The following is a 13,208-nucleotide window of genomic DNA, read 5'->3' on the forward strand; positions in this document are numbered from 1 at the left end:
ACATCAGTTCAACATCACTGGTTTTGTTTTTTTGCGAACGTTTGCAAACACTCGCAAACAGTCTGAGGAGGTAGTTCTTCGCGAACATACAGTGAAGCTGGACGTCAGCTTGACGAAGGCAACAATGCAATTACCTTTACAATGAAATGTTGACACCGAATCGTTGAAATTGAACTGTTCGGAGAAAACACAACAAATGTTTGCCGAATTTGAACACACCTCTGATTTTCTTTGTTTTTTTTTTGCAGCATTTCTGAGTATTTGTTTTCTCTCCAGGATTAGGGCCTGGGAATGCCTCCTGGCTGTTTCTCTGTGTACTGCCAGATTAGCTCATTAGCAGAGTGCTGGAGTTTGAACATGTTGTTCTTCATTAAGCCACTGAGAGGTTTCTCTGGGCCTCTGTGGTGCAGGGCCAGACTCGGACGGCTCGTCGAAGAATCACACTGGGCTTCATGCAGGGTCGGAAGTCAGAGGGCTGTTGGTTTAGGCCTGACCCCTAAAATGTGCTTAAAGTCTGAGGTTGTTAAAGATACTGACATGGGCTTGCCCATACATTTGGCTTGACCATAAATCCTGTACTACAGACATACGCAGGCACACACACATAATAACACTCTCTCACACACACTCACAACCAAAACACTATACATCACACACACATTCTATTCCCCTCTGTCAATGTGTTATTTTTTTATACAATTCCAGTCACCCAGTGTCTCTCTCTTTCTCACTCATTCACACACACACACACACACACACACACACACACACATTTCACCAAACCTCATTCACTAGCATTTTAAACCCTCCCCAAAACTATAACAACAAACAAACACTGTTGAGCTCCATTGCAAAAGCCCGTGGGAAATCCAGCAGGGATTTAGCCGAGGCTCCCCCTGCTTACGGTGCTCTCCAGTCGGGCTACCTGACTTCTCAGTGTGCCTCCTCTCCACTAAGCCCTGGTTTTAGCAGCTGAACGCCAAAACAGCCCATTACAAAATAGATTACCCTGCTATGCCTAACCTTGTGTATTGTAGGAATCAGCAGTTTGGCCTTGTTAATAAGGGCTAGGTTGGTATTAGGGGGGGAAATATGTTTGCATAGATTTCATAGAGGGCAGGGCAGAACTGATCCTTGGTTGGATCGATACAGCGTGATGAAAAGTTAACCCCCTTGAAACGCGCCTCTCCAAAAAGTGCTGAAAGATAGGTTTTCATTTTTCATCGTACGATGCAACGGTCCAGATGTTGCTGACCTGCTCAGTTTCCAGTCCGCTCCGGTCCTCAGGCAAGCGTGTTATTATCATTCCGAGGCTTCTTCTGGTGCCTTGAGAACCGCACTGTCTTGGGCTCCCAGTCTGTAGCTTGTGTGTGTGTGTGTGTGTGTGTGTGTGTGTGTGTGTGTGTGTGTGTGTGAGAGAGATGCTAGTCTACACGTGTATAATCCATACGTAATCTCCAGCAGGAGATCTGTTCGAATTGAAGATTAATGAGTTTGAGAACAGGATAGTGGACCGGTTATGTAATAATTGGATATGGCACTTTGGGTCATCGTTCTGTTTTTGTTTTAGTAATTAAAGGCACAGAAAGCTCTCTGACTCTGTGTGTATATGTGTGTGTGTGTGTGATACCCATATTTGCATGAAACGTTTCCACACTCTTGCCTAATACCCCATTATCTATATTTAAAGAGTGTGTGTGTGATCCTTTCAATGTTTCAACAATTGACATTCACTGGCAGCCCTTCTATATTGACCCATTAAATAGTCTGGAACTAGAATGGACTCAAGATATTCTGTTTGAGTTCATTGAACAGCTCATAGCCAGTTATTGAAATATTCCTGATAAGAAGATTCTAGGGGTAAGACACTGGGCTTGGTAATAATACTATTGTGGTCTGGTCTTTTCTTTTTCTACAGACCGATGAAGGGACAGTGTTTACGCGAACCCATCACATCGTGAGGAAAACTACGCTCTATGACATGGACATCGATCCCACCCACAAATACGCTGCCATCGGCTGCCAGGACCGCAGTATAAGGTGAGCTCCTTGTTTACTCCCACTGTTTTGATTGGATTGTTTGTTTGTTTGTTTGTTTAATCTGATTGTATATTTGTATGTGTGGTGGCGGTCTGTGGTAGACAGTTGATTATTTGATTGATTTGGTTTGTTTGTTTGGGGGTCTGTATATGTGAAATTGTTGCATGGTTGGGTTTGTTTGGCTGTGTTGCACTAAAATCTGTCCCCAAACTGACTGTGTCTGGATTCAGTGTTATCTGGGATGTGCGAGTGTCTTGTTCTGTCTGTGTAGGGGAATGCCTGCCTGTCCATGTGCTTACCCCTTGTGCCGGCTGTGTCATCCCTTGTGCCGGCTGTTTGTCTGTCTGCATGAGAATTAGAATTAGACACGTGTGTGTGTGTGTGTGTGTGGGTGTGGGTGTGTGTGTGTTTGTGTTTGTAGAAGTAGCTTAGTGTTCAGGTGGTGTAGATGCAAGGGTGAGATTACTGCTCTGTTTGGATAATCCTAAGGCCCACGACATGCTGTGGCCCATGTGTGTGTGTGTTGAGTGTGTGCATTTGTTTACTTTTGTTTACTTACCATTGAACTCCGTGGCAAAAAACGTTGACAGGAACCCCATTCCTAGGAAGCATACTCACAGCCTAAACACGTTCCTGTGGAACTCCTTTGTCCTCTAAACCCTTCAGACTTCAAACCTGCGCACTCAGAAATCTCACCACTTTGTAACGATGACTCAGCTCTCTGTGAAGGTTGTCCTCTTCTCTTTTTCTCCTCCTCTTCAAAAAAAATCACCTTTTTCTTGACACCAGCTGTCCTTCACTGCTTTGTCTGCACATGTGTAGCAACAAAGGACTCAGAGGGAGCCGAATCATCCCTACAGGGTGCACTGAGTCAATGTGCCTTTAACTGAACAAGGCCATTTGAATAGTTTCAGTAAGGGCAAGGGGCCATTTCTTCTGCTCTGAAAGGGCCAGACAGACTCTGTTTTGTGCCTTATATAAGCTCCTGGAGAGGCTGAATGGTCGATCGCTCCCACAGTCTCTGCCAGTTCCTCTCAGGCACACACAGCGGTGCCCACTCTCGCTCAGTGGTTGGGCATCGACCAGGCAAAGCAAAAAGTGGCCTGTGCTACAGTGACCCCTAGTGGACAAGTGCTCTTGTTGCTTTTTTATGCAGCTTTGTTTGAGGGCTTTCTTCTCTCTTTACTGTAAACACAACCTCTCTCTTTTTTAAAGGGACACCAGGCAAGCCTGATGCTTTTTCTCTACGAAACTCCCCCTTCACTCGGTCTGAAGCTCTTTTCCTTTTCTTTGCATCTTCCGTCAAGGGTTTTCGCTGCTTTTTCGCCGGCTCTGCCATTATACACACGTTTGCAACAATCGCTAGCGTTTAGTTAGCCTGCCTCTGTGCTGTGGATGCAGGATGTAATTGATTCTGCTTCGGTCGGCGGGTAGGATACACTGAACTTGCAAGCGGGATATTCTTCCTACAGGCAGTAGGGGCGGGCGAGAGAGTATTCATTCGCCCTGTAATGAGTCATTTAACCATATACCGATTTACGAAGATGAGTAATTAACACGAAAAGGTTGCCTGGTGTCCCTTTAAACACAGTCAGGGCTTGTCTGTTCTGCATCGATTGCCACATTTTATTCATAACCAACCCTGATTTTCCTTCCTGTAAACTTTCTATTAACGACTTGTATAAATTACCTACTATAAACGTTCTGCCCCTGTAGAATCTTTAACATCAGCAACGGCAAACAGAAGAAGCTGTATAAAGGCTCCCAAGGAGAAGATGGGACTCTTCTTAAGGTAGTTATTCGGCTTGTTTTTCAGTGACTTTACCATGAGACAGGGCTGACTCATGTATGTGTACAGAGGGTTCAGCTGGGTGCAGGTCGACTTTAGCTTGAGTCACTCACCAGAAATGCTCAGTTTTCAAGTTCATGCACGTTAAAAGCTAAATTTATACCTCTGAGTACATTGTGATGAATATAGGCCACTGCGTCCGAATGTTGACCTAAAGTTGTGCATACATTCTCTGTCAGCTTATGTGCAGTAATGTTTTGTATCTTCATGTTCGGCTGTACTATGATTGAAATATTTTTAGACAGATTCATTAAAATGACCAGAAACCCAGAATACGAACTTAACTGACTGACCATTCTCTCTCTGTGCTGTGCCATTAACTGACTGACCATTCTCTCTCTGTCTGTGCCATAGGTGTAAGAACTTAACTGTGACCATTCCATAGGTCCAGACAGAGTAAGAACTTAACTGACTGACCATTCTCTCTCTGTGCTGTGCCATAGGTCCAGACAGAGTAAGAACTTAACTGACTGACCATTCTCTCTCTGTGCTGTGCCAAGAACAGAGTTAACTGACTGACCATTCTCTCTCTGTGCTGTGCCATAGGTCCAGACAGAGTAAGAACTTAACTGACTGACCATTCTCTCTCTGTGCTGTGCCATAGGTCCAGACAGAGTAAGAACTTAACTGACTGACCATTCTCTCTCTGTGCTGTGCCATAGGTCCAGACAGAAGAACTTAACTGACTGACCATTTCTCTCTCTGTGCTGTGCCATGTCCAGACCATAAGGTCCAGACAGGTCCAGACAGTAACTGACTGACCATTCTCTCTCTGTGCTGTGCCATAAGTCCAGACAGAGTAAGAACTTAACTGACTGACCATTCTCTCTCTGTGCTGTGCCATAAGTCCAGACAGAGTAAGAACTTAACTGACTGACCATGTGGTCCAAACAGACCCATAAGTCCAGACAGGCTTAACTGACTGACCATTCTCTCTGTGCTGTGCCATGGCCACCAGCTGCTCTGACAAGAACATCAGCATCTTTGACTTCTACACCGGGGAGTGTGTGGCCACCATGTTTGGACACTCCGGTAATAAGGGAATAGTCACATATGTATATCAATAGACATGCTTTACCACTGAATTGAGTGATTCAAACATCATATGGAAAGTATTGTTCTTCGCCTTATTCATTTGCTGTCATTGTTGTTTCTTTTAGAAATTGTGACTGGGATGAAGTTCACTAATGACTGTAAACACCTTATTACAGTCTCTGGAGACAGGTATGGCACTTCACTTTCAATGGGTGTCAAACTATTTGAGTGTGTAGCAGAAAACCCTTAGTGTAGCTTGCTGCAATACATTTATACTTTGAGTGCTAATAGCTTATCAACACTCTTAAAATAGGTTTACATTATCTTTACCATTAAAAGATATTTTGCCCTTACCATGCAGGATATTGTAAATATTGGCTTTAAATGTCATGATTCTGTACATTTTTTGTGTGTGTGTGTGTTTGTCTAGTTGTATCTTTGTGTGGCGCCTGAGCCCTGAGTTGACCATCAATATGAGACAGCGCCTCTCTGAGCTCAAGAACAGCAACAAACCGGTTCAGAAGACGCCTCCACACAAACCCATCCCTCTCAGGTACTGAGTCTACAAGACACACACTGCCTTGCGATGCGCATGCACACACGCACACACACACAGAAACTGAACAATTCAGAAGCAAATACATATTGCAATGCTTTCTCTTGCCGTTTATACCCAGCACACGGAGGGAAGTACATAGTGCTCCTGCCATCGCCACCATGTCCTCTGACAGTGACAAGGAGGTGGAAGAGGAGGAGGGTATCGAGGAGGAAGATGAGGAGGAGCTGGCCTACCCACTCACCTCCTCTGGTAGCAGCACTGGTGAGGACGGTAACCACAGCAACCTTACACACAAGTTATATAACAAGAGCTTTAGTTGTGTTTTTTTTTTTTTGCATGTATACTACGTGTGTGTGTGTGTGTGTGTGTGTGTGTGTGTGTGTGTGTGTGTGTGTGTGTGTGTGTACCTGGAGCATTTGATAAAAGTTGTGAAGTGTGTTACTACACCTTTGTACAAGTTCTCCTGCATCAGGCACATTTGATTAAGCCCAGGAATGTGTTTAAGGAGAAACAAATGTTGTTTACCTCTCACAGGTCCTGCGGGGACTACAGTGGCCCTTTGTTTGGGGTGTCTAACTTTGGACACTGTCTTTGTTATTGTTTGTTGTGTACTAGGTTCCTCTGAGGAAAGGCACAACTCTCTCAATTCCTACGTCAGGGATGGCAAAAAGGTGCGTGCAAGAACAAGATCATGTGATATCACACCAGCACCAAGATGTCGTCCTCAGCTGCACACTCTTCTCTCACCTCACACTCTTAGTGTTTATCCTCACTCATTTTGTGACACACCAGTTACTTTCTGTCACACATCATTTACTGTGTCAATATGTGTGTGTGTACGCACGTATGTTTATTGAATGCTTTCTGTGTGTGTGTGTGTGTGTGTGTGTGTGTGTGTGTGTGTGTGTGTGTGTGTGTGCTAATGTAACCTGACAGGAGGGTAGTCGGCGGAGCGAGACGAGCGGTGTGTCGTCTGACGGCTCGGGGTCGGGCTCTGGGCCGCGTCCCCGCCGGCGCTGGTCCAGGCGCATCGGCAACATGGAGCTGATGGTCAAGTCCATGCTGGACCTGCGGCAGCTGGAGTCCTTCGCCATGCCGCCCTCCCCCATCAAGACCCCCATCCATGAGAGACACACAGAGGAACAGCTGGGCAGCACCATCAGCCTGCAGACCATCCACGCCTGGGTGAGAGAGAGGAGGAGCAGTACATGCCTTACTTCTGCTCATCAATCAATCAATCAATCAATCAATCAGTGCTTTTACCAAAGCATTCAAGGCTTTTTACAGTAAAAATTATTCATAGGCAACATGTCCTGAAAGTAAAAGGCTTTTAAGGAAATGGCTTTTTAAAGTGTTACTACTCTCCCTTAGATGCTTTTTACTATTGGCTTTGTGTTCTCACTTAAAAGCTTTGCTAAAAGCTGTTTACTCTTCTTTGTCAGATTATATTGAATTTGAGAGATCTTCAGAGACTAAAGCCCACAACACACGGCTGGCGATGCGACAGTAAAACGCAAGGGTGGAATTCTGTTAATCGCTTTACTACACATACTACTAACGACACGATCACCCACCGATTCAGTAGAGATACACTGACCAGACAGCTGTTTTCTATTCTATGACGTATCAAAATCGGCCGTCATTCCACTTGCCGTATGCGTTGCTCCATTCACTTCAATAGATTCTATTACATTTTTTTCAATAAATCGCCACTGCGTTGCCGGCCGTGTGTGTAGGCCTTGAAACGAGTAAAGTGAGTGAGTGCTGAAACAAGACTAAGATGCGTTGTGCTGATCTTGTGGTGCTTGTTGATGTCCCTCAGGGGGAGGACACGGAGGAGAGGCAGAACCTCCACCCTCGTCCTCAGTACATCAGGCTGGCCTCGGAGACGTCCGACATCGAGCCCGTCGTGCTCTACCCAGAAGGCTGTGATGACCGGGTCAGCTTGGCTGGCAGGTGAGAGCAAAGACCACAACATGTACATTACAGCACCACTGTCCAGTAAACCTGCCAATCCATCAGTCTGTGTGTAGTCGTCACAGACTCTCTAGAAGAGCTCTTGCACTCTTAACAGTGTTTCTCAGTCTGTATCTCTCTACAGTTTATCAAGTATAAGTACAGTATAAGTATATATACTCTTTTGATCCCGTGAGGGAAATTTGGTCTCTGCATTTATCCCAGTCCGAGAATTAGTGAAACACACTCAGCACACAGTGAACACATAGTGAGGTGAAGCACACACTAATCCCGACGCAGTGAGCTGCCTGCTACAGCGGCGCTCGGGGAGCAGTGAGGAGTTGGGTGCCTTGCTCAGGGGCACTTCAGCCGTTCTTACTGGTCGGGGTTCAAACCGGCAACCCTCCGGTTACAACTCCGAAGTGCTAACCAGTAGGCCAGGGCTGCCAAGTGATGCCTCTAGTCCGATTGTGGTCAAATTGTTCTGTATCTGTGTCTGTATCTATCTGTATATGTTTCTAACACCATTAGATTGTGTGATGTTGTCTGTCAAAGCTTTCAGTATGTCACAGCATGTGTGTTTTGTGTTTGTATTGGTTAGTGAGTATCAGGTGAAGGAGACCATTGGGGTTCTGGGGAGAAGTGTGAGGGGGGTCCACTGTCATGACAAGCACAGCCCTGACAGCGCCTGCTCAGTGGACTACTCCAGCAGACTGTCCAGTCCAGAGCACCCTGGTGAAGGTGAGGAACGAACACACACACACACACACACACACACACACAAATGGCTGCACACTGAAACAACTGCATGATTGCCCATTATGCAGCTCCAACAATGATCAAGGTCATATCCACACACACACACACACACACACACACACACACACACACACACACACACAAATGGCTGCACACTGAAACAACTGCATGATTGCCCATTATGCAGCTCCAACAATGATCAAGGTCATATCGACCGCGCACACACACACACACACACACACACACACACTCTCACACACTCCTTACTTGCAATTGCAATGGACACATATCAAATGCTATTCAGAAAATGCCCTTCCCACACGTATACCTCTAATAACCAAGTGACCTTTACAATAAGATAGAGTAAACCAATAAATCATACTGTGTGTGTGTGTGTGTGTGTGTGTGTGTGTGTGTGTGTGTGTGTGTGTGTGTGTGTGTGTGTGTGTGTGTGTGTGTGTGTGTGTGTGTTAGACACCGACCCCACAGAGCCTCTGAGTGTGGATGGGAACTCGTCTGAACTGGACATGGAGGAACTGGAGGAAGAGGAGGAGGTGTTTCAGAAGAGCGAGCCCAAGGCCTCCGTACCCCAGACACCTGACCAGGAGGCTTTCCTCAAGATGCACTTCGGAAACCTGTCGGAACAAAACACACCAAGTGAGTTCGAACTATGTGTTCCAACCATTTCAAATGGAAATATCCTCATTGTTGCAGCTCTAGAGGTCTGTGGTAATCTGATTAAGATCAGTTCAAGTAATTGTAGTCAAAAGGATAGCATGCCATGTATTATAAGTAAGTCAGTGCAACCACTGTGTTTGTGTGACCCAGTTAAAATGTTGAGCCTGCTCTGTACTTTTCCACAGCGAGTCCCACCAGAGCCCCACCCTGCATCACAGACAGTGTGAGCATGTCAGCCAAGTTCCTGTACCAGACCTCCACCAGCAGGTACAGAATGGTTAAAGGGCATGAAGAATTCATAATGTGAAACTGAAAACCAATTAAATTATTTCATTAAATTAAATCAGCATTGTAAGAAACAAAACAAAACAAGTTTTTCAGACAAGTATCGGGGTGGTTGGAATGTTGGAAACGTAACCTCAGTTATGTGTGATTGCTTTCCCAAACTTTGACAGACATTTTTTATTTCATCTTTATTTCATCCATTTGTATTTCTTGTCTTCTCATTTTCTTTTCTGTATCATTATCTCCTCCACAGAAGTCCGTTCCTTTTCCCCTCCAAGGCGAGTGCAGATCCTAAGGCAGCCAGCGGGGTGGTGCGGCCCTTGGTCTCAGAGGTTCGCCCTCTCATGGAGGAGCGAAGTGCTTCCCCAGTGCGACTGGAAGTGGAACGCGCTCCACAGAAGGTCACGCCCACTCGCTGCACACCACAGAAGAAGAGGCCGTCAGTGGACAACCGACGGGCGATCGGCCCTGTAGCCAAGGCAGTAGCCGTCCATGGCAACGGTGGTGGGATGAGGAAATCTCAGTCGGCAACTCAGCTGAACATCCTAGTTGAGGGTGAGATTGGAGTTGACTGAAAAATCTGATAAAATATGAATCATCTGGTTGACACATTGGTGTCATGACCAGGAAGGAGATGGTGATAATTTGATACATTAGCCGGCATGATGTAAACAAGATTGACAAATTAAGAGTCTTGTTTTAATGTAATTGAAACACAGCAAAGGTGTGGTAGTTATGCATAATCTATGAATAAACAGAATTATTGAAATGTACACTTTGTTGGATGACGTAATGTCATGGCTTGTCATCACCGCTTGAGGCTATATTGATATTTATTTTCTCATTTGTCTGATTTCTCTTTCTCTCTCTTTGTTCTTTTCAGCTGAGGCATCTCAGTCTCCTTCTCGACCCTCTAAAGAGGTGGCACCCCAGCCTCACGTCGGGGATCGCGTCTATCTCACCACGCCACGCCACACTCTGCCCTCTGCGCCCACCATCTCCAGCCCCACCTCCCCGACGGCCCGCGACGGACCCACCACAGGCCCCAAGCCCAAGTCCCGCTCCTACATGAGCCCCACCACCAGCTCCATGGCCAAGATGTCCCGCTCCATGTCCATGGGCGAGTGCCTCAACATGGGGGAGTCGGGAGACGACGCCAGCTCGTCCTCGGAGAACCGCCGCGGGTCCGGCTCAGAGTCCACGAAAAGCGGGGCGCCCTCGACTAAAACCACGGTGCCCATGGTTCTATCCCCCACTGGTTCGGTGACGTCCCCTTCGGGTGTTGTGACACCCCATGCTGCGGTCATCCCCACTCTTAATGCCTCTGCTTCTGGAGGCAAAGCTCTCCCAGGCAAGCTCCCAGGCAGCACTCTTAGACCCCAGCTGAGTCTAGACATGTCCAAGCCCTTGCCGGACAAGCCCTCGGTCGCCTCCTTCTCCCCCAACGGCAAGTCCTCCAAGCCGATCCGGGGGGAATCTACGCCCCTCCGCTCTCCAGCTAGCATCAACCCTCTCCACGGAAGCTCCCAGAACCAACCTCCAGCGCTCTCCAGCAACATCCAACCGGTCGCCGCCCTCTGCAGCAACAGCACTCCAGAAGTCCCTCAGGAGAGCGTCCAGCCCGCGCTCTGTGCCGAGCAGAACCAGACCTCCGAGAAACCCGCCGAGAGCAGACAGACGAGCTCCCAGGGGGAGGAGAGGACCTCCGCCGTGCCAGAGACGAACCCAACCGTGGCGGGCCACTTTGGCGTCCCCGTCCCAGCGTCTCCGTCTCCATCTCCGTCCCAGTCCTCGCAGGAAGCAGGTTTGCTCTGCCGCCAGGCGTCCTTCTTCATGCCGACTCTGCCGCTCCGTGTTGGCCTGCCCATGCACTTCTTTCCTGCTGGGCTCTGGCACCTTTCTCCTTCCTCCTGCTCCTCTTCCTCCACCTGCTCCTCATCACCATCATCCTGTCCGACTCTTTGCCATTACCACCTCAGGGGTGAGGCATGCTTCCCTCTCACACCGTTTCAGTCTGTTTCTCCTCCAACATGGCAAATGAAGCTTTTGGTGAACCACTGAACCACTGCAGTGTGAAGCTAGCAAAACTAGCTGAAAAAAAAAAAAAAAGATGGCTGCCACACTATCATTAGGACTTTTATGTTGAAAAATCTACATGTGGTGGCCATATTGGATTTTTTTTTATTAGTGTCTGCTGTCTTTCAGTGGTTCACCAAAGCTTCATTTGCTCATCACTAATGTCCACTGTACTACCCTGGTCTTGCCTTTCGCCAGTCTTCATGTCCTTTACTTTTCTGTCCTGTTCTCTGATATCTTTTCTTCTGTCATCTGTGTGGCCACCTACATTTGTGTCTTTAGTCATTCACTGTACACTAGTGGTAGTTATTGTCTCTTCACTCATATTCACTCGCATGGCCAAATTTGTTCCATTGATTTGACTGATGTAACTTGATGTACTCTCTCTTTCTCTGTCTCAGACCCCTCTGTTAACATAGACGCCTGCAGAGTAGCGGCTAGTGACCTTCAAAGCAGCATCAGAAGGGCCTGCCAGCTTTACCGCATGGTAAGACCCCACTTTGTTCTCGTGATGAATTTAAATCCTAACATGTCCACCTCCAGATCAAAGAAGACTAAAACTCATGCCAATTTATTTATCACCAGTCATGTATGTAATATACAGACAAGCAGCTTGAATTGATGCGTGTGGACGATAACAAGTTTCAGATTAACCTGTGTGTGTGTGTGTGTGTGTGTGTGTGTGTGTGTGTGTGTGTGTGTGTGTGTTTCCCTACCCCAGGTGAACAGTGGTCCCAGTTCAGATGTGCCCCAGGACCAGCTGGAGATGGCGCGTGTGTTAACTGAAGCTTTGGACGGCGTGAGGGCCGAACTGAACACCATCCAGCCCTTCGGCCCAAACCCACCCATAGGGGCCGCCGCTGCTGGCCTGCTGTGCGCTGTGGGTGGCCGGGCGTCGGCCGCAGGGCGAGGACAAAACTATGGCCCTGCTAGAGCAGTACTCAGAACTCCTGCTACGGGCCGTGGAGCGCAGGATGGATAACAAGTGCTGATTACACAAAAGGAAAATAATGATAATAATAATAAAAAATCCAACAAGGAAGTCTTTTTTTTTTTTTAACAAAAAGACCATGGAAGTTTTTTTATCAAAGCAGTCTTTGTTTTTTAAGACATTCAAAAAAGACAATGGAGAAAAAGCCTGTGTTTTTTAAGGACTTGAGAGACTAATTGTTTTGTGTTTGAAACCATGTCCAACTGAGGATGAAGGAGAGGGTTTTTTTCTTCTTTCAAGTAGACACTTGATTGTACCCGCTCCCTCTTTTCTACTCTTTACTGTTCCAGAAAGGATTAAGCCGATGTGTAACCAACCAACCACGCATCTCACAGACTGTCTCGACCAATCATAGGACAGGCACCATGGGTCTTTAGGAACATTGCCTAAGCACCATTGGTGTGACTTGACTGCACTACAGAGACAGTTACAGTTACAGTCCCTACCTCCCAGATTAGTGTGCTACTTAGAACACTCTCTTAACCACCACTCCTTTCAGCCATTGCCAAATATTGTGATCCCCTTGACTTGACATTTTACATGGAATTTTTTTTGTTGCCATGTTTGCTTATTTGCAGATATAACGCGGGTTAAATAGTGACCTATCTGCATCTTAAGTGACTTGAACTCTGGACTCTTTTAAGGTTACAGATTTTCCCTCAGCAGGTTGTGTTTGTCAATAGTGAAGGAACTGAACTAAAACAATTGTGGTGGTAAAATTGAACTGTTGACCATGTTTTTGAAAGGTAGAAGATGAATTGTAGAAAAAAAAAGTGTGAAAGGAGAAACTGTAGGGCTTTCAAGGAGGTGACACTTTTCGTTTTTGAGAGTAATTCTCACCGTGATAATGTGAATAATCATGTGTGTGTGTGTGTGTGTGTATGTTTGTGTTTATATACATATTGTCCATTGTCAAGGTTGTACTCTAAGAGGTCCAGACTTGCAGGCAATGTCACAGCACTTTCTGCAATCAAATCTTC

At 46.5% G+C, this 13,208-nt stretch overlaps 1 protein-coding gene across 1 annotated transcript in view; it reads left to right on the top strand.

Annotated features, from left to right (window-relative positions):
* mapkbp1 (mitogen-activated protein kinase binding protein 1) overlaps window positions 1–12,279 on the top strand; it is a 49,785-nt gene extending 37,506 nt beyond the window's left edge. Inside the window, 18 exon segments of the mRNA XM_048227293.1 lie at window positions 1,919–2,040; window positions 3,757–3,832; window positions 4,620–4,629; window positions 4,784–4,921; window positions 5,050–5,113; window positions 5,355–5,477; window positions 5,602–5,753; window positions 6,099–6,154; window positions 6,420–6,668; window positions 7,306–7,439; window positions 8,041–8,180; window positions 8,673–8,855; window positions 9,062–9,143; window positions 9,415–9,716; window positions 10,045–10,965; window positions 11,639–11,724; window positions 11,959–12,114; window positions 12,116–12,279. Of these exon segments, the coding sequence (XP_048083250.1) occupies window positions 1,919–2,040; window positions 3,757–3,832; window positions 4,620–4,629; window positions 4,784–4,921; window positions 5,050–5,113; window positions 5,355–5,477; window positions 5,602–5,753; window positions 6,099–6,154; window positions 6,420–6,668; window positions 7,306–7,439; window positions 8,041–8,180; window positions 8,673–8,855; window positions 9,062–9,143; window positions 9,415–9,716; window positions 10,045–10,965; window positions 11,639–11,724; window positions 11,959–12,114; window positions 12,116–12,229 (3,108 nt within the window). The 3' untranslated portion in view covers window positions 12,230–12,279.
* Window positions 12,280–13,208: the final 929 nt, after the last annotated feature.

The sequence above is a fragment of the Alosa alosa genome, chromosome 19 (genome assembly GCF_017589495.1).
Source record: "Alosa alosa isolate M-15738 ecotype Scorff River chromosome 19, AALO_Geno_1.1, whole genome shotgun sequence".
Classification (NCBI taxonomy): Eukaryota; Metazoa; Chordata; class Actinopteri; order Clupeiformes; family Clupeidae; genus Alosa; species Alosa alosa.